Here is an 18,524-nt window from a genome sequence, read left to right as displayed (position 1 = left end):
CAGGTCATACATTTTTAAAATTAAAAAGGAATTTGTTTGAGTAAAGATGCAGCACTGATAGCAGTAAACATTTTTGTTGGTGTGTTGGAGTGAGTAATTTATATCCAGATATCGCTGAAAATTGAAAAGTTAGCCAAAAATAGAAAAATGTCGCATCAAACTGGAATAAAAGGTATATATAATATATTTAAAAATAAGCTTAAGATATTCTATATAATAAAAAATTTAATTTCAGCTAATGAAAAACTCACAAAAGTTTTTGCGAAAAGCAAAAATGGAAAGCTACGTGTGATAAAGGTGTCAATTGAAAATGGTAAGTTGTTTGTGATAACTAAGCGGAAAGGGTGTGAGTGGTATTAATTGATAGTAATGTTATTGTAGAGGAACTAAATTGCACTGCTACAGTAGATGTGAAGAAAGACTGGGAGCGGGACTATGACAAATTGATAGGACCATTAATAGAAGAAAATGTCCCATGTTACATTCTCTATCGTTTGGATAGTAAAACATCGCTGGGATATGCATGGCTCCTCCTCAGCTGGGTACCAGATACGGCCACAATACGACAAAAGATGGTTTACGCTTCTACAAAAGCAACACTTAAGAATGAATTTGGTTCCGCACATATAACAGAGGAGATACATGCCACCTCAATAGAAGAAACCACTTTTGAAGGATATGTAAGACATAAACAAGACTTTGCAGCACCAGCGCCTCTAACAACACGCGAAGAAGAGCTTGTGGAATTGCGCAAAACTGAAATCAACACCGATATCAATACCGATACACGACACCAAACTTTAGGTGGTGTTGCGTGTCCTTTGACTGACGCTACTATAGGCGCTGTAAAAGATTTGCTCCGTGGTTCATATGACTATCTACAATTTCATATCGATCTGGAAGCAGAACGCATACATGTGTCAAAAGCAGCAGTGGTGCCATTGATTGATTTGCCTCGTCAAATACCAACTGAACATGCTCGCTATCATTTATACCTCTTCAAGCATACTCATGAAGGTGACTATCAGGAGGCATTTATTTTCATTTATTCTATGCCTGGTTACACATGTTCAGTGCGTGAACGCATGATGTACTCTAGCTGCAAAGCACCATTTTTAGATAATCTGAATGCACTAGGTGTTAGTGTGGTGAAAAAGGTAAGCTAGAAATAACAATATGTTAATAATTTTTGTATAATCATATATTCATACCAATATTTTTGCTTTATCTACAGTTGGAAATTGATAGCGGTGCAGAATTGACTGAGGAGTTTCTGCTCGAAGAACTCCATCCTAGAAAACTTGCCAGCAGACCCGCGTTTGCCAAACCGAAAGGCCCACCGAATCGCGGTGCAAAACGTTTGACTCGTCCGCAGGAGCAATCCTAAGGAGAGTCATTTCATGAAGAACTACGCTGCAATTTTACCTCGCAGCAATATGACTAATGCTTTCCTTATTCTTCCATGATAAACTCGCATTGAATTAGGATTCAAAAACTGAACTTTAAGCATTTTCAAAATATACACAAAAAAATATGAGAGCTGGATTATTGTATTACATAAATTAATTGTAATATTTGTGCAATATTCCTATTCCAACGCTTCAATGTATGTTATTTCATGCATACATACTAATACATGCATTTCCATGTCTTATTGATTTGCTTAAATGTTAGGAAATTGCCTTTAAATTTATTTGTAACAATTCATCATACATTTTTCAAACAATTCATATCGTAATGTTGCATTGAAATTACTTTGACTAAAAGTTTTTGTCGTTGAAAGGAAATACATAATATATAAAATAGTTAAATGGTAAATGATTGTGTTTATTAACAATTAAGAATATACATATGTTGTCTTCAATGTAGCTGTATTTGATCGTCTAAAAATTGCAATATACAATACAAATGTATTTATAATAAAATATACATACATATGTACATCATAACTAAACATATTTAATTTGTTACTAATTAATTTAGAAGAAGATGAAAACGTTTTGTTTTTTTTTTTAATATATTATTTAACTTTATTTCTTACTTAATGGGCTCCAGTGTTATTTTCTCGCCTACTTTTACGTCGTGCTCTTTGAAAATTGCTGGTGTTTTGTATGCATCATCTTCTTGTTTCTGAATAACAAAAAGTTAAAATTTAATTAAGGCTTCTCCAATTTTTTTTATAAAGTACCTTCATTGCTTCGTGTACTACATTTTCACGCTCTAGTCGCCATTTATATTGCCAGTAGCGGATCTCTTCCATGGAAGTACCCGATGCATAGAGAAGCGCTAACGATGCCGCACCGGCTACAGTTCCCAGCACACCGCCAATAATGCCACCCGCCGCCATGCCTCGCAGGCCCAAATTTAATTTATATAAACTGCCAGTAATAAATCCGGCGCCAATATACTCATATATGGAAGACTTCCCTCGATAAACCGAAACGCAAGTTATTATTCCACTATAAAACAAAAAAATTAATACTATACAATTTATATATAGTGTTGTTTAATACTCACAAGTAAGAAGTTGTGAATAAACCAACGCGCCATCCCCATTTAAATCCACCTCTGGCAAAGTTCATAGTTACTTCATCTTGTAACTTGCGCTGCATAAGTTGATAATTAGCGAAAATATATTAGGAAAAAACAAATCTTCCAACTAACCTTCGCGTCAAGATGTGATTTAAATGCTGTTGCTTGATTGTTCTCCATGAAATTCATATACGCTGTTCTCGATTGTATAACACCCCCATAGATAGCGCCGAATAGAAAACCAACAAAGCCTGCCTGATAAATAGAGTTCAACTCCGAAGAGATGCTGCCGAATTCGCTGGGAGAAACATAATTATTTTTCAACTTCACACGATTTAATTTTAACTCATATACTTACTCAACTTGAAACATATCCTTAAGTCGATCCAATCCCGTTTCATTCAGATCGGGTTTGTTTTCTATGTATGACTTGTACGTCTTTGTATCTTTGGAAACAATGTCATTTTGTGATGGATCGCCCGGTAAACCTGGCAGTATACCAGCTATGAGTATTCTTCTCCCATTCCTAATAAAACTCATATTCTTTGAAGCACAACTATTTACTTGCTATTTACCGGATAAATTTCTACAGACTACTAATTATAATTCACAGCTGTTTATCAGCTGATTGTTAGCATTACACAACAACAAAACACACGTGCGCTGAGGTTTTTTGACATTTGCGAGTGTTGCATCTTGAAAATTGAAGTGAACTATTTTTAGAGCCATTTTTTTTTAATATCGTAGATAATATTTTAAGTATAATTATAAATTGGTGTTTCGTATATATCTTTTAGACTTTATTTAAGAAACTTAAAGATCAAACACTCCAAATGTTTAACAACTACTAAACTTTCTCACTTCCTCCGAGTGGATCGCCAATATAATACATACACTGAATTTTTATGTTTGTTTTTATTTTTCTAAATTACACATATATACACACATTTAAACCTAGAAAAGCGTATCTTCCGATCTTATGTACTCTCCAATATCCGACTGATGGAAGCATACGTTCGTCATTGGATCAGCAGACTTACATTCCGTTGTGGAACGCGCCAATACACCGAAACCTAAAGGTAAATCATTCATGGAGTACACTACTACGCCTTGGTATTGACCGGCATTCTCTGTTATACGTCCTAGACCAGATTTTGGTATATGATTGCCGTATAGATACTGTTGCTCAAATGATGGCTTCACCCAGACTTTATATTGAGCATAAGGTGCCAAGTAGTATAGCGCCGTAATGTGAAATTTCAGTTTATCTGTTTTTGAAAACTTTCCAAAACATGTGCCAACACAAACCAGCTTTTCGGGACCAAAACACTCAGATAGTTTCAGTATACGTTCGGATACATAGTAAACGCGATCCCTGTGCTCACGGAAACAATATGTGCCGTCCGGGCGGTCGATCAGTTGCTTCACATTCGTACCAATGCTAGAATTTGATAGAAGTGTGTTATTATTGTTTTATTGCGGTATTAGTTTATACTCACTATTTGGACAACTTTTCAAAGAGAATCTTAGCACGTTCATCACTTAATCGCTTCATTATGAATTAGGAACGTAAATCAATAAAATAAAAGTTGGAAAAGTTAATTTAATCTAAAAAAAATTAGTGCCACTGACTGAAATGTGAAATTGTTTTGACACACGTGCACATTGTTTATGTACAGTACGTGTAAAAAATTGTATGTTGAGTTGCCACTCATTGCTAGGAGATACTGGAGGGGTTTAAATTTTGTCTTTTCACCTTTTTTTTAATTTCATACATTTCAATGTGCTAATAAATAATATTATAATGTTGGAGTTATTATCCAATAATTATTAATGTATTTTTCTGTAATCAATTATAGCTGTTACTCAACAAATATAATATAGAGTGTTGCCACGTAGGCTCTATTGTTGGCGCTACATTCGGTCCTGTCAACTTATAATTTTTATATAAATGTAATTATAGTTTGTATTTTTTAACATTGTTTATAAAAGCAATATTGTTTAGTTTCATAGAAATTTAAAATATATCTACTGCATATTTCGAAGATGTGCTTTATTTAACAAAAACTATTTTAATAACTTGCCATGTAATTTAGGAACTCTGCCATGTATGATTAGTTTTTTAAGAATTGTGCTAGAATTTGGAAAATCGTTACTAGAGTGTTTAGTTCTTGATAGATTTCATAGTGGGTCCATTCCATTTAAGTAAGTTCACCCAATGTGGAAGCTATCGTCCCTAAAGGAGTTCATCAAATGTGATGGCCTCAAAAATTAAAAAAAAAAAAAATAAAAAATTCCAAAAATTCTTTTTTTATAGCAAAAAACTAAAAAAAAACGCAAAATTCGAAATTTATTTTCAATCCAAAATGCGTTCCATGCATTTAAGCTTACATATTAAATAAAACGCTTCTAATTTTTTTCGTTTTCGATAAGCCAATCAGCCGGAAACGTGGAGGAACAACTCCATATTTCGATAGGGGGTATTCAGAACACTGTAACTCATGTTCTATCCCATATTTTTTGTTTAAAAGGTATATTTATACTTTCGATATATATGTTAATAAATGATAATAACCTTAAGGTTCTATCTATTTATTGGTCGTAGAAAAAAATTCTAAAAAAATGACTAAAACACAGGCCGTTACATGGGATGACCCCCTTAATATAATCGTGGATCTCTGTAAAGATAACTTTCCTTCCATTTTGGGAGCTATCTTCATTATATATTAATATAAAGTGATACCAGAAAATTTATTTTCTTCAATTCAATTGCTTGGCTTCCTGAATAAAAGACATCAACCGTTTCTGAGGACTTCAACATCATTGCTTTATTGCACAGCTACTTAATAAATATTTAAGTCATAAATAACACTATATTTTTAAATATTTACGTTTATTTGCTTAACATTAGTAACTATAAATATATAAAAATTACGTTTAAATGGTAAGACTCACTAGCATTTTAGGACTTTTATATACATACATACTTTCTAGCGAAAGTATATAGTTGTTGGTTTTTTAAGTTATATAACTACTTCATAACAAGTGCTTTCTTGAATGTGGCATTAATTATATAATAGCTGCTCAACGCAATATATATTATTAAATTTGTAAGATTTTTAAGTTTAACAAGCATGTATTAGTATTTAACATTTTTTACGAAATTCAAAACGTTTCGTATTAAAAACTATGTACATAGCACTCTTGGCGTTTCATTGTATTCTACGTTTAACAATACCTCCTTTAGTGCTTTGCATTTCATAAATTAAATCAATTTTAAATACATTTTTAAGCTAAATGAGGTCTAACGCACTTGCATCGATTTAAATTAATTCACAAATATTTACAATACATAAATCAATATGTAAAAGCGTAGAATATAATTTTTTCCTTTTTTTTGGTGATCAATACTAAAATAATACTCCATTGTTAGGTTTCACAATATGTTTACAAAATGAAAAAGCAATATGCAGTTATACACCATACATAACCTGTATGAAGGTGTGCCTTAAATATGTAAACATATCTAAAATTAGGGACGTATTTATATATATACATATCTCGAAGTTGCCTACATTATAAATACTAAACTAGTTAAATCCAGCAAGCGATATTTATAAGACTAAAGCAAACGCGTATAGTTAACAGTTAACCAACCATTTTCTGGTGTGTGTCTCTCTAAGACTCAGCACGATCACATTTCAGCCAACAATAGCATAACGGTAATTACCAATACTATCAAACATTTCCACGCGCAACTACACCGTTATCGTTTTCTTTTGCTCATAATTACGATCCTTCAATAACTGATCCAGCTGCTCCTCCTGATAGTAGACGACGAACTCCGCTGGCGATAGCGTCTCGAATAGCGAACAAATACTGGGTTTCAGATTGTAGAAGAACAAGAGTTGGGAACGTGCTGCGAAATCGCCCAGCAGTGATTCGATAACAGTGGCCGCCGTGAAATCCGCACCGTAAATGTGTGAGGCATCGATGACAACGGGTACATTTTGTCGCATCGAGTGTTTGGTCACCAGATTGCGCACATAATCCACCGAGGGGAACATCAAGCAACGATCGGGCGTGATCATCAGATACTCATTGCCAGCAGATGTTGTGAGGATTTCAGTTGTGATTTTAGGACGCGCGGCATGATATAGAATGAAGATGACATTTAGGCCGACACCGATTAGTATGCCGATTTCCAGCGGTAAAACTAAACAAGCGATGAATGTGCCAAGACCAGGCAGCAGATCACTCTCTAAAATGGAAGATTTAAAATAGTTAGAAACCTCAATTCACTAGGTTATAAGCGTTCGGCTTACTTTTCGCGCGCCACATTGGTTTGATTACGCGCACTTCCACCATAAACATAACGGCAGCAATGATAATGGCCGCCAACGTTGACTTCGGTATGAAGAAGAAGTAGGGTGTGAAGAAAATTAAGGCAAGTATGACCAAAGTGCTCGAGTAGATGTTGCTTAGCGGGGTTCGCACGCCACTGGCATTATTGACAGCGCCACGACTCAGTGCGCCGGTGGATGGGAAGCTCTGCACGAACGAGTTAGCAATATTTGCAATACCAATAGCGATGAGCTCCTGTGAGGCGTCGACCGGTTTGCCATTACCTATTGGTAGAAAATTATTTGATTAAATAAATAAATATTTTTTGAATATATTGTTAAATTAAGCTCAAACGCTTGTACTTACCAAAAGCTTTGGCTATAGAGACGGTTTCCATCAACGATATGAGCGGCAGCACTATTAGGCCAGAACCCAAATTTTTCACCATATCAATGAAGCCTTCCTCATGCCCAGAGGCTGTTTCATTGGCCGACATGTGGAATGGTGGTGGTTGTATGGCGGGCATGCCTTGTGGAATGTAGCCAATAACACGGAATGGTATATTGCCATCATCGCTGTGCAATATATAACCCAAAATGCCGCAGGCGATCACAAGTATGGCATTGCGAGAGGTGCCGATAAGCCAAATTATTTTGTTGAGCACATTCTGTGTCTTCGAGCGCAGCGTGGGTTCCTTCGGGCCGAGCTTGAATGATGACAGCAGCTGTTGACAATAAAAAACAATAATATTAGTTAGGATGCTTGTTTCTTTGATCGAATATTTTAACTTACCCGCATCATCAGTAGCACCACAATGCAAGTGAGACCCAACACTGTGTCCGAGGCACGCGTCAGCTTGATATTCTCGTAGATGTGCGTTAAAATTTCCAGGAATGTGGTGCCGGGCGCCGGTATGCCCAAAATGTCTTTCACTTGCGATGCAACAATAATCAGTGAAACGGCTGAGGTGAAACCAGATGAGACGGGTCCTGACACGAAATCCAGCAGAAAACCCAAACCGAAAATTCCCATAAACAACTCAACAATGCCGCAAAGCAGACTGAGCAACACCGCTAATTGCCATGAACCTTTCGCCGTTTGGAAGGTCAATAGCGCCACAATGGCGGATGGACCAACGGGCACATCCTTGCAGTTGCCGAGGAAAATGTAAATGAAACAGCCTAAGAAGGAACCATATAAACCGTACTGCAAAAGGAAAAAAAAAATAAAAAAATATTAAATTTAATTAAAAATAATTAAAATAAATTTAATTAATTAAAAAAAAAATTGAAAAGTTGCTAATAATAAAATATTATAAAATAAGCTATCCTTAAAAATTATAATTTTTTCTTCAAATTTAATGCTTCAACTTACTGCTGCGGGTAGTCCGGCTACACCAGCATACGCCAACGCTTGTGGTATAACGGTTAAACCGACTGTGAGACCGGCCACCACATCACCCACAGCATCATCTCGTGAATATTTCGGTAACCAATTGAATATGGGCAGACGTTTGTAGAGTGTCTTGCGATTGAAGGTGCGTCGGGTGCGATCTTGCACCCAGGCTTTGGCACAATCCATGGTCTTGACAGGTGGAATCATTTTTTTGCCGTCTTCAGTTACTGAAAAAGGGAGAGAGAGAGAGAGAGAAAAGCGAAAGGGTTATGGCAGCTGTTATAAAATATATGAAATGTGAAAATTTTAAATGTAAATTCTTAAATCGAATCCCAGATTTTATATGATAATAATATACTGGATGGAAGCTCGGCGCATCACCTTCTTCCGATATTCGCTAAAAGTGCGAGAGCTCTCTGAATATTATTGTCGGAAACTCAAAATTAGCCAGAAACGTTAGAATTAGAAAAAATATCTTTATATATTGGTATTTGGTAAAGTTTTTTAATTTTATTTTCGACAAAATCGATAAAATCCAATGAGATCAACCTCCAATTAGCGCTTCAAGTATTTTTTGTAACCAAAACAAAAATTATGTGTGTATTTGCGTAAGTCCATTGTACTTTCAAAAGGTTGTATGTGAAAATAACTCATGTGCAGCGCTGCGGAAAACCATTTATTGAGCTCAAACAAAAACTTCAACAACAAAAAGAAAACACCCGCTCAAAAGTTCATGAGTCATTATTTATAGCCGACTGCAGCGTACTAACAACACATTTGAATTGTGTTATTATTATTATTATTTGTATTTTTCGCTAACTACACGATTTTCATTGCCAAGGGTGCACCACTTCACAGTTAATGCTTATGTACATATACAAACAGCTCTCAGCTTTCAGCGTAATTATAATGATCATTCCGAATGTATTTTGTATCGGTGTTCAACGATTTTCCCGCGCATTGTAATCGTGTGGGTGTGTTGAGCGCTAACAGTCAGCTAATAATTTATTATGTGACGTATTGTTTTGATAGCAATTAAGTGATCTTCTAAGTAAGTAGGAAACTTACTTCATTTTATAGGGGTTGTCTACCAAACAACAATTAAGGATTTCCTATTATTATAACGATTAATTTTGCTAATGTTTACTTTTCATTGAATTATTTTTGTAGTGAATTAAAATGGAATTGAAAATAATTTGGTGAAAATGTTTTCACTAAAAACGACATGAAATGCATCAGTTGATTGATGATTAGATGACGCACATTATCTAAATTATTATTATTATAAGAAGCAGTTCGTGGATTCGAAAGTTAATTATTACTTCAAGAAGCGTTCATCCTTTGAGTGGTCAAGTCAAATCTCCTAACTAAAGAATCCAACTGAAGAAGATATCTTTTCTGAAACAGACAAAGAAATCTATGTATATCTATGATAATTTTATTAGCGTTTGCTGCGGCGACTGGAAAATGATCTTTCACACACAAACTTGTTGATACCTACAACGCGCACTTATAATGTTGGATATGTTTGCACTAATTTGGTATTCAAATATTTACATACATGCATATGCATATTTGCTGTAGGACTTAACGCTTGCCAATGACAATTGCACGCTAACTCTCAATATAAATAGTAAATAAGTTTTTGTTGGGTCGTGGCGGAGACAAGTTCAATAGCGTAGCGAATTGACGCTGGCCGCCTTTCAATTAATAGCGTTGGCGTGCGAACCGGTGTGGAATTTCAGTTTTTTTACACAAACCGTGAAAAAGTATAAAAAGGGAGGCAAAAATCTTGCGGTAACGTAATATGCAACGTATTTCAGTCAATTCCTCAATCTTTTCACCTATGCAATAGAGGGCGTATTATAATAAGGGGCGTGTAGGTGTATTTTGCTTTATAAGTATGTAAGTCCATATATGGACATATATTTTTTTTTAGTTTTTTATAAGGTATTTTTATTGTCATATGCACATTAGGGATGTGTTTTTATTTGAAAAAAAAATTAAAAATAAATTTAAAAATATCTATAGGAAAATAAAAATCAGCTAGCTAGGAAGTTTAATATCAAAAAGGTCGGAAATGATGAACAGAATTTTTTGTTAAAAAAATTGCCACCTTTATGACAATGTATCTGTTTCCAAACTATTTAAAAATTAAAAAAAAACATAGCTTCCGCCGTTTTTTTTTTGTAAATTTGAGTTTTTTTTATAAAATGTCCATCGACAATTGTCGATGTTACAAATGTCGATGAGCCTCAGCCGCACTTTTCTTGGAATTAAAAAAGAAAAGCAAAATTTCCCGCAAATGTCGACAATTCGGCTCAAAAAGCGACATTTTCAGTTGAGAATAAGTTTGGGATGCAAACAGATCTCTAAACCAGGGCCCGTAACTCTTATGACTTTTATCAAAAAAATCAAAAAATAAGAGTTATTTTCGATTTTTATATACATATTTAGATCAAAAATAAAAATTATTTTTGATTTTTATATATTTAGATAAAAAATAAAATTTATTTTTGATTTTTATTTTTTTAGATCAAAAAATAAGAATTATTTTTGATTTTTATATTTTTAAATCAATAATAAAAATCAATTCAAAATTTTTATTTATCTATTTATGCCGTATGTATTACAATATGCATCTTTCCAATTTTTATATGTTACAAATTTTGAATTGATTTTTATTATGGATTTGAAAATATAAAAATCAAAAATAATTCTTATTTTTTGATCTAAAAAAATAAAAATCAAAAATAACTTTTATTTTTGATCTAAATATATAAAAATCAAAATTTAAAAATCATACAATATTTCGCATATAGTTCACCTAAAAATCATGATGGTGTTATCCAAACTTTTCTACGATGTTCCTTTATGTATGATTTTTTTTTTATTAAAAATTGTAAAATAACTCTTATTTTCGGTCCCTGCTCTAAACACTTTTTGTTGGGTTAATGTTGACACAAATCTCCAAGATCGATATAAAAAAAATCGATTTAATCGACCAGTGCTTGACTCTAGAGACATTTATTGGAAAACGGCGGAAGCAAAGTTGTAGACCTAATAACAATATGAAAGTAATTGGTAATTATTCAAGGGAGCTAATTTATTCTAGATTTGTTTGTGATATATGTGTTCTCATATATTCCAGAAGTATGCTACATATTTGTTCATAACATGACAGGTTTGCTAGAATTTTCAGGTAGAAATCCTTCGCGTTAAAACTACCAATTTCGTACAGGGAAAGAGAGAGAGATGGATATAGAAATAGAGAGATAATGTCTCATGTATACTACTAATTGTGTTCTCGTTTTCAGTTTTTTACATGTATGCGAGCGCTTTCTCGTAAAATCTGGTAAATATAGTAAAACTGTATGCTTAGATTTATAAAAGATCTATTATTTCACTAGAATCCAACTTAAAAGGAAAAAAACTAGAACTGAAAAAGAAATTATAAAAATGTTTTGCAGCCACTGTATAGATAATAAGTCAATAAACAGTAGAACAAATTTGTTATTTTAAAGATTAAAATTATTATTTTTTTGTTCGAAAAATACGCAACATCCCTAATACTTCGATTTTTTAGTAATACTGTATGCGCGTATTTAGGGAAAGCAGTTAAAATATTTGCAATTTGACACATAAATTCGCGTGCTGCGGAATTGTATCTTAGCTGACATACATACATACATATTTATAAGCGTGTAAATGTCAATTTGTATGACAGTTGAATTGGAAATAAGCCATAATCGGCGTTCATTTAATTCAATATTTACCTTTGCCACTTTGAATGCAGAGATCGCTTGAGAGGCTAATTGACACTGATTTCAAATACAAATATACACAAGTATGCATACATATATATTTTATATGTTAATATATATGTTTGTATTTTTCTATATTTGTGTATTTGTATGTATACATTCATATGTGCCCATATTTGTTTAATGTATGTATGTATATTAGTTAAATATGTCAAATTCACTTTTATTTAAGCACCCAAGTCAATTTAGGTGATAATGAGTTGAATGACACATTTACTTAATGTCTAAACATTGTTTGTTGTATGTACATATATTTCTATATATATTTAAATCAACGGCTAAGCCTGATTTGTTGCCATCCGAATAATTACGTTCTTGCATTTGTAGAATCGCATTAAGAATATATATATATATACATATATGTATGTATAAAATGAAGTCATTAAAATTGTCAGAAATTAAAAAAAAAATATTTTTAATCTTTTTATTTAAATTTTTTTTTAATGAGAGTTTTAAACGGAATCATTTAATTAAATAAAAATATACAAGTAAATCAAGTGTACGAAATATAAATGCATAATTAGCAAATGAATGGAGGCTTGTAAGTGAGTATTAATACCCGAGATGGAATTTTCAAACAGTTCAAAATTCACCAATATGGATTTATTTGAAAATAAATTCTTTTGTGCAGTGACTCCTTGGTTAGAGGAGTTGTACTGAGTTTTATACTTCTGGCTTCCGTTCTGATCTGTTAGTTGCATTATGCTTGTTCTTGCAGTAGCAGTGTGAAATTAATGAAGTTTCTTCATCTTGTTTGTTAAGACTCTAGCTATATCGTACTCATAATTACTTTACTTTGTATTTGTCAGGGAAAATAACCAGTATAAAAGACTGGCTAGGTTATGTTGTCCGAATGGACGAAAACACTCCAGCACTGAAAGTGTTCGATGCAGTACCCGCCGGAGGAAGCCGAGGAAGGGGAAGGCCTCCACTCCGTTGGAGGGACCAGGTGGAGAGCGCCCTGGTTAAGCTTGGGATCTCCAACTGGCGCCGAACTGCGAAGGAGAGAGAGAGGTGGCGCACTATCGTCGATTCGGCTATAACCGGCTAAACGGTTGCAACGCCAATCACATACATACAAAAGACTTCCATATAAATTTTTCGGATAATTTCTTTAATGTCTTCTAGTGATGTAGTTGTATTCACTAAGCTGCCTACTCTACCTTCATCTTTAAATACAACTATTTTTCCCAACGAGTTTTTGAAGTGGAAATGCAGATGCTTTAATAAATAATTGATAATTCCGAATATGCAGGCTTAATTTTCAAAATATCGCAAATAATTGGGAAAATTTATGAAATTTTGAGATAATTTTTAGCTTCACTATTTCTCATTAACTCGAGAATGAGACAACGAGAGAACGAGCAATTTGAAACAATTATTTTTGTGTTGCAACTCGTTGGGGTTAGAAAACACGTTGCTTGATGAACGAATCAAAGGTCCACAATAAGAAAAATGCTGAAATTAATTTATTGAAGAATCACCGGATTATGACTTTCAACTATAATAACACTTCCAATTCACTGCACACTTTTATAAAACTAAAACGCAATTAGATACTTCGCATTGTAGTATGTACTTACATATAAACTCGTTAGATCCTTGCGATCCGCCACTACCACCGTTCTGTTCCGTACCGTTCGTTGTAATGCTGATCGAAGAACACTTGAAACCATCGTTCACATACACGTGATCCAATGCGGGATTTGTCTTCATTTTGTTTTTTTGTTTAAGAGTATGCGACACTTGTCACTGCCACAAACGACTACCTGTCACTTGTCACTTCTATGCTATCCTATTCGGTGGTGTATGTTTGTCGTTGGGAAAGTATTTGCTCGTTGGCGTAGAATTTGCGCGCAGACGCACACACAGCCAGCGTTTGTATGCTAAACTATTCGTTAGTGTTGGTGTTGTTCTCTTCCTTTTATTTGCAAATATTTTGTTGTTTTTATTATTCCACTGCTCGTATTTCGACGTTATCAGATTGCAGGGAAAATATTTGTGAAGATTTTTTATTTAATATTTGGTTTTTTTGTGTTGTTTGTATAAAGTTGTTGTGGTGTTTTTGCGTTACACTTTAGTTTTTGTTGTTTTGTTTAAACCTTTTGCGTTTTTAGTTTGGAATTTTGCTGCAATGGATGAAATGTGAGATTTGATTAATGACGACGTTTCCGTTTTGCGATTTTTGTTTATTTTTTGCATTCTTTAATTATTATTTTTTGTACTCTTTTTGAAGTTCAACTTTTTGCGTATTTAGTAAAATATTTTTAAAATATACTTCCATATATGTACGTGGCAATAAGTAAAATTAGCCTAAGTTGATTTGAGTTAAGGTAGGTTTATTTGATATCCAGTAATAAATTAGGCTTTCTTTTATCTTTACATCATCGAAACTACTACTGCTACTGTTTCTAAGTTCTTCTTCTAAATAAAAGACAACAGTTATGTAGTCTCCAGTCAGTATAAGTCATAATTTAACATTACCTTAAATCAACTTATGCTTCTTTTACATCTTACCGCATATATATTATATATATTAGATATGTATTTGATTTTGTTTTGAACCGCTCATATTACATTTGCATTACTTATATTGCATAATAACACATACTTATGTATTTTAAAATCTTTACTTTGCTGCATGCACAATAAGGTTTACTGAAATATGATAAATATATTTTTTTCGTATACACTGGGGAAAAATATGCAGTTTTTATAAGCATGCTGACTGCCGGTTCGGAGCCTAAATTTAGGATGTCTGTATATTTTTGAGTCAGCACACGACAATCGGAATCAATTAATTTAATTTATTTTTATTGAATTATTGCTTCAAGTAATGCACGAAAACGAAACATATGATTTTATATATACATATATCTATATACATACAGATATACTTGTACATTCAGATTCATAAGATCGCACGCTATTCCCTTTACGTACGAGTATAAATACATATCGAAAAGTATTTGTAGTATTAAATACATATAGAAGAGTCTGTATATGACAGACGAAGGATATTGAATTAGCAGATCTACATTTTATGTGCTTTATAACTATAAGATATTAACATAAAATATATATATAAGAAAGTAGAACTATAGAATAATCGGAGATTTCGAGAATATATTGAGAATTGTAAGTTTAGTGGCAAGGTTGCCGAATGTGTAAGTTCTTATCTATGACTCGGAGTTCGAAATTCAAAAAGACTTTTTTGAAATTACAATGATATTGACTTAGAAATTTAAGGCTATTTACCATCGATATACAGTGCTATGGTGTATTACATATACATATGTATATAAATATATATTTTTTTATAAAAAAATGGTCTATAGAGTTTTAGAAAAATATGTTATATATATTAAATATGAACTTTATAAAACTTTGTGTATAAAATAATTTAATTATACTTTGGAAAGTATATATCGAAGACAACGGATGGATGTTTTTAGTCAATAAAGATAAGGTTATCGCTATTTTGGACAGCTGATTGCTGATGATGAGTTGTAATTTTCTATTGTTACCCGAGTTGTTTGTATGGTATGAGAGATATCGCACAGAAATATATAGACTCAATAGATTGAGATACTGTGATACATTACTAACTTTTACTTATATCAATATTGCAGTTGAGATTGCTGAATATTAATATTAATATTTTTTTAGTTTGTAAATACATACATATATACAATTTATTCAATACAATAAAACAAAAAAGATACGGGATGGAAAATTTGCACTCACAGCTGCTCCAAGAACACAGTCACGTTTACGAAAAACATTCTCTGTTAACTTGACGAAATTATTTTTGCATTCGAATATCGCGTTACAAATTTTGAAATACTTGTGTAAAAATGTTGATGATTTGATGATTTAATTTCTTGTATAAAAAATAAAAGGAACACGGTAACACTCTTCCTAGGATATCGCCTAGTCAAATTTCGTATTTTTTATACAAGAAATTAAATCGATTTCAATGCTATTTTCAACAAGCAAATCATTGTGATACAATATGCATTTCATTTTTAAGATTTTTTCGATTTGTGTTCTACTCATGTTTTTACAACCAAAAAGTTCAATTGTGTAGAATTCGTACCACACAGAATTATACATGTACTTATTTTGGACAAATACGTTTATTTACAGCAAGTGATTTTTCATTTAAGGCTTAGCGTGTCTTAAAGTGAATTAAAGGTGTTACCATTGAACAGCAAGTTTTTTTAAAGAAAAATTTCAATATTAATGTGCTGGATGAACTGTTTACGAAACTCTATTATATTGTATTTAATTTATCAAATTCAAACAAATTTTTATTTTATTAATTCAATGCTTATGTTGACCTCGGTTTTAAATATCTTCAAATTATTTAAACACTTTTGCTTTTGAGTAATAATATTTCTTCAGCATGCGAGAAATATTTTGAGCGAAAGTTTGTATAGGTCCAGCTATTTCTATTATTTTTTTTTTGCATTTATTTTATTTAAGCTATTTTTAAATTTTATAGTTCACAGCAATAACAAATGTCAGTAAATGTATCAGCTGAACTAATATATTTTAAAAATTTCGATTTTTTATATAAGTGACTTATGCAATTTAGATGCAAATTTTTGACATATTTTTAAATAAAATGTTTAGAAGCATTCAGTCACAAAACAAGTCAAAATCAAAACTTTTTGCATCACCTCAATGCGAAGACAGATTAATATTGAGAAGTGACTCAAATCAATTTTCGAAAATTTTCCTTTTAGATTTTTATTTATTTTTTAATTGTAATTCTTTTTTAGATGCTTGATTCTTGATTGAAAAAAAAAATAAATTTTGTAAAATGAGGATGTTTCATTAAATAATATTGAATTTCTAAAAACTAATTCTTATTACTCTTAAGAAATACTGTAAAAAACGTGTAACTTTCTTTCAAATTTCACACAAATCATTATATATCTTCTTATGAATATGTACACGCTCTCATTTGCATATACTATATAATATTTTAGAATGCTTACATTTTTTTGCTTGATTAGGAGCCAACGCCACAATTCAAAACAATCGGGGAATGCATGCAAATTTCAATAGAGCTTTGTTTTATACACTAGGGTACGAGTCGAAATTTATTGGCAAATTTTCGCCAACACACCGACTTGTCGCACTTATAAAAGGCGATTTTAACGCTCAAAAGCAGCACCCAACTTGAGCGGCGCTTAAAGTGCTTTAGAAACCGTTTAACACTATAACTGTTTAACTTTGTAATCGCTGCAACGTTTTTGTGGTCAATTAACTGTATTCATTTATTTATACTGGCACACACTAGATTTGCTTTTTCTTTCTTTCGTTCGTTTTATTTTATTTTATGTATATGCATAAAGCTTTACTAACTTTGACCGTTATTCGTTACTGCGGCAATTTATTAGCTTTTAAATAGTTATCTCAACGCGACGATGTTTCAAACTAAACTGTTTTCGAACATGGCTCAAACGGTGTCTTTATAAAAATCAAAGCGATCACTTGCTTCGTCAACGCCGAGTCACTTTCGGCCGCTTGTCGTTGAACAGCTTAACCGAGTCGTCAGTCAATCGATCGTTCGGCTTTTAGTGCTCTTACTAATTTTTTTCATGTGTTTACTCTCATTTTTTGTTGACTTTGCATTTTTTTGCTTTCAATGCTCGTACATATTGACACTTGTGTATGTTGCTTGTTTGCTTCGTGTTTATTATGTTTGCTCAACTGTTGTTGTCGCATTATTATTCTCAGCGAATTGTGTTTGTGCGAGATAGCTAGATACTTTGATTTTTTTTTTTCAAAATCCATGCTGTTCATGCCGCAGACAATGTGTCGCATCAAGCGAGTTTTTCCTTTTCAAAAATTCTCTCAAAAATGCTCTCACGCCTTCTTTACAGTTTCGACGAGTGCGTGCGTTAGTCGCTTGCTAGTAGTTTCCGCTCGCATTGTTTGTGTTTTCTCGGCTGTCAAACAGCCTGTGAACCGCCTCGAACCGGTTGCCATTTCACCGCAGAAATGCTCTCTGTTTACGTTTACCTAAGGCTCAACTCGTGTCTTTCGTGTTATCGTTTGTTTTTTTTAATAATTTTTATCTTTCGTCAATTTAAAGAGCAATCATTAGCATATGTACTCGTGCAGCAACTGTTTACTGGCCATATATTTTCGTTGCAATGCTCGCCAGATGGCCGTCGTCTACCTGCTGCTTATCGCTCACAGTAGGCGCTCGCCAATGCCGCAAGATAGTCATCATGAGCTGGCAGTGATTTTGGCATTCTACGTAGCTTAGTGCCTTGTCGCCGTAGAAGACGATTGCGAAGGCGATAGCGTTCGTGAAGTTACCAGCAAGGGTACGATTTTGAATATGCGTGTATGCGAATTTCGCAGCGAGTTTGTTGCAGAAATCTTTTGTTTGTTCCAATCGATTTGGCA

The 18,524-nt window shown here is 33.0% G+C and overlaps 5 protein-coding genes across 6 annotated transcripts in view; 2 read left to right on the top strand and 3 right to left on the bottom strand.

Moving 5' to 3' along the window:
- The first annotated feature begins 16 nt into the window (after positions 1–16).
- On the top strand, positions 17–2,364 carry LOC105209406 (twinfilin). Its single transcript, XM_011179791.3, has 4 exons — positions 17–172; positions 236–313; positions 382–1,157; positions 1,235–2,364. The coding sequence occupies exons 1-4, from the start codon at positions 148–150 to the stop codon at positions 1,385–1,387; spliced, it is 1,032 nt and encodes a 343-aa protein (XP_011178093.1). The 5' UTR covers positions 17–147; the 3' UTR covers positions 1,388–2,364.
- LOC105209407 (RPII140-upstream gene protein) lies at positions 1,855–3,159 on the bottom strand. The gene is made up of 5 exons (XM_011179792.3): positions 2,891–3,159; positions 2,665–2,830; positions 2,518–2,606; positions 2,189–2,459; positions 1,855–2,130 (listed from the first exon to the last, which is right to left on the bottom strand). The coding sequence occupies exons 1-5, from the start codon at positions 3,070–3,072 to the stop codon at positions 2,038–2,040; spliced, it is 801 nt and encodes a 266-aa protein (XP_011178094.2). The 5' UTR covers positions 3,073–3,159; the 3' UTR covers positions 1,855–2,037.
- Positions 3,160–3,428: 269 nt separating this feature from the next.
- On the bottom strand, positions 3,429–4,222 carry LOC105209405 (60S ribosome subunit biogenesis protein NIP7 homolog). Its single transcript, XM_011179790.3, has 2 exons — positions 4,032–4,222; positions 3,429–3,973 (listed from the first exon to the last, which is right to left on the bottom strand). Exons 1-2 carry the CDS (start codon positions 4,085–4,087, stop codon positions 3,487–3,489), a joined length of 543 nt encoding a protein of 180 aa, XP_011178092.1. The 5' UTR covers positions 4,088–4,222; the 3' UTR covers positions 3,429–3,486.
- Positions 4,223–5,334: 1,112 nt separating this feature from the next.
- Slc26a11_2 (sodium-independent sulfate anion transporter) lies at positions 5,335–17,563 on the bottom strand. The gene is made up of 7 exons (XM_011179789.3): positions 17,102–17,563; positions 13,679–14,224; positions 8,251–8,498; positions 7,669–8,082; positions 7,243–7,600; positions 6,858–7,160; positions 5,335–6,793 (listed from the first exon to the last, which is right to left on the bottom strand). Exons 2-7 carry the CDS (start codon positions 13,809–13,811, stop codon positions 6,291–6,293), a joined length of 1,959 nt encoding a protein of 652 aa, XP_011178091.1. The 5' UTR covers positions 13,812–14,224; positions 17,102–17,563; the 3' UTR covers positions 5,335–6,290.
- Positions 16,276–18,524, top strand: part of LOC105213498 (tetraspanin-13) — a 72,024-nt gene continuing 69,775 nt past the window's right edge. For both annotated transcript variants that reach the window (XR_008470847.1, XM_054228921.1), the window contains exon 1: positions 16,276–16,289. The gene's annotated coding sequence lies outside the window, so the exon portion shown is untranslated. The remainder of the gene's footprint in view (positions 16,290–18,524) is intronic.

Source organism: Zeugodacus cucurbitae, chromosome 2, assembly GCF_028554725.1.
Source record: "Zeugodacus cucurbitae isolate PBARC_wt_2022May chromosome 2, idZeuCucr1.2, whole genome shotgun sequence".
NCBI lineage: Eukaryota > Metazoa > Arthropoda > Insecta > Diptera > Tephritidae > Zeugodacus > Zeugodacus cucurbitae.
The sequence above is the reverse complement of the archived record's forward strand: the minus strand, read 5'-3'. Positions and strand labels throughout refer to the sequence as shown.

Bases quoted from the DNA above. Each gene is read 5' to 3' on its own strand.
- LOC105209406 (XM_011179791.3), top strand. From the start codon at position 148: ATGTCGCATCAAACTGGAATAAAAG. The intron at 173-235 runs GTATATATAATA...ATTTAATTTCAG, and splicing joins GCATCAAACTGGAATAAAAG to CTAATGAAAAACTCACAAAA. The intron at 1,158-1,234 runs GTAAGCTAGAAA...CTTTATCTACAG, and splicing joins GTGTTAGTGTGGTGAAAAAG to TTGGAAATTGATAGCGGTGC.
- LOC105209407 (XM_011179792.3), bottom strand. From the start codon at position 3,072: ATGAGTTTTATTAGGAATGGGAGAAGAATACTCATAGCTGGTATACTG. The intron at 2,607-2,664 runs GTTAGTTGGAAG...CAACTTATGCAG, and splicing joins AATCACATCTTGACGCGAAG to CGCAAGTTACAAGATGAAGT. The intron at 2,131-2,188 runs GTACTTTATAAA...TTTGTTATTCAG, and splicing joins TAGTACACGAAGCAATGAAG to AAACAAGAAGATGATGCATA.
- LOC105209405 (XM_011179790.3), bottom strand. From the start codon at position 4,087: ATGAAGCGATTAAGTGATGAACGTGCTAAGATTCTCTTTGAAAAGTTG. The intron at 3,974-4,031 runs GTGAGTATAAAC...ATCAAATTCTAG, and splicing joins TTTGAAAAGTTGTCCAAATA to CATTGGTACGAATGTGAAGC.
- Slc26a11_2 (XM_011179789.3), bottom strand. From the start codon at position 13,811: ATGAAGACAAATCCCGCATTGGATCACGTGTATGTGAACGATGGTTTC. The intron at 8,083-8,250 runs GTAAGTTGAAGC...TTCCTTTTGCAG, and splicing joins TAGCCGGACTACCCGCAGCA to TACGGTTTATATGGTTCCTT. The intron at 7,601-7,668 runs GTAAGTTAAAAT...TATTGTCAACAG, and splicing joins TGGTGCTACTGATGATGCGG to CTGCTGTCATCATTCAAGCT.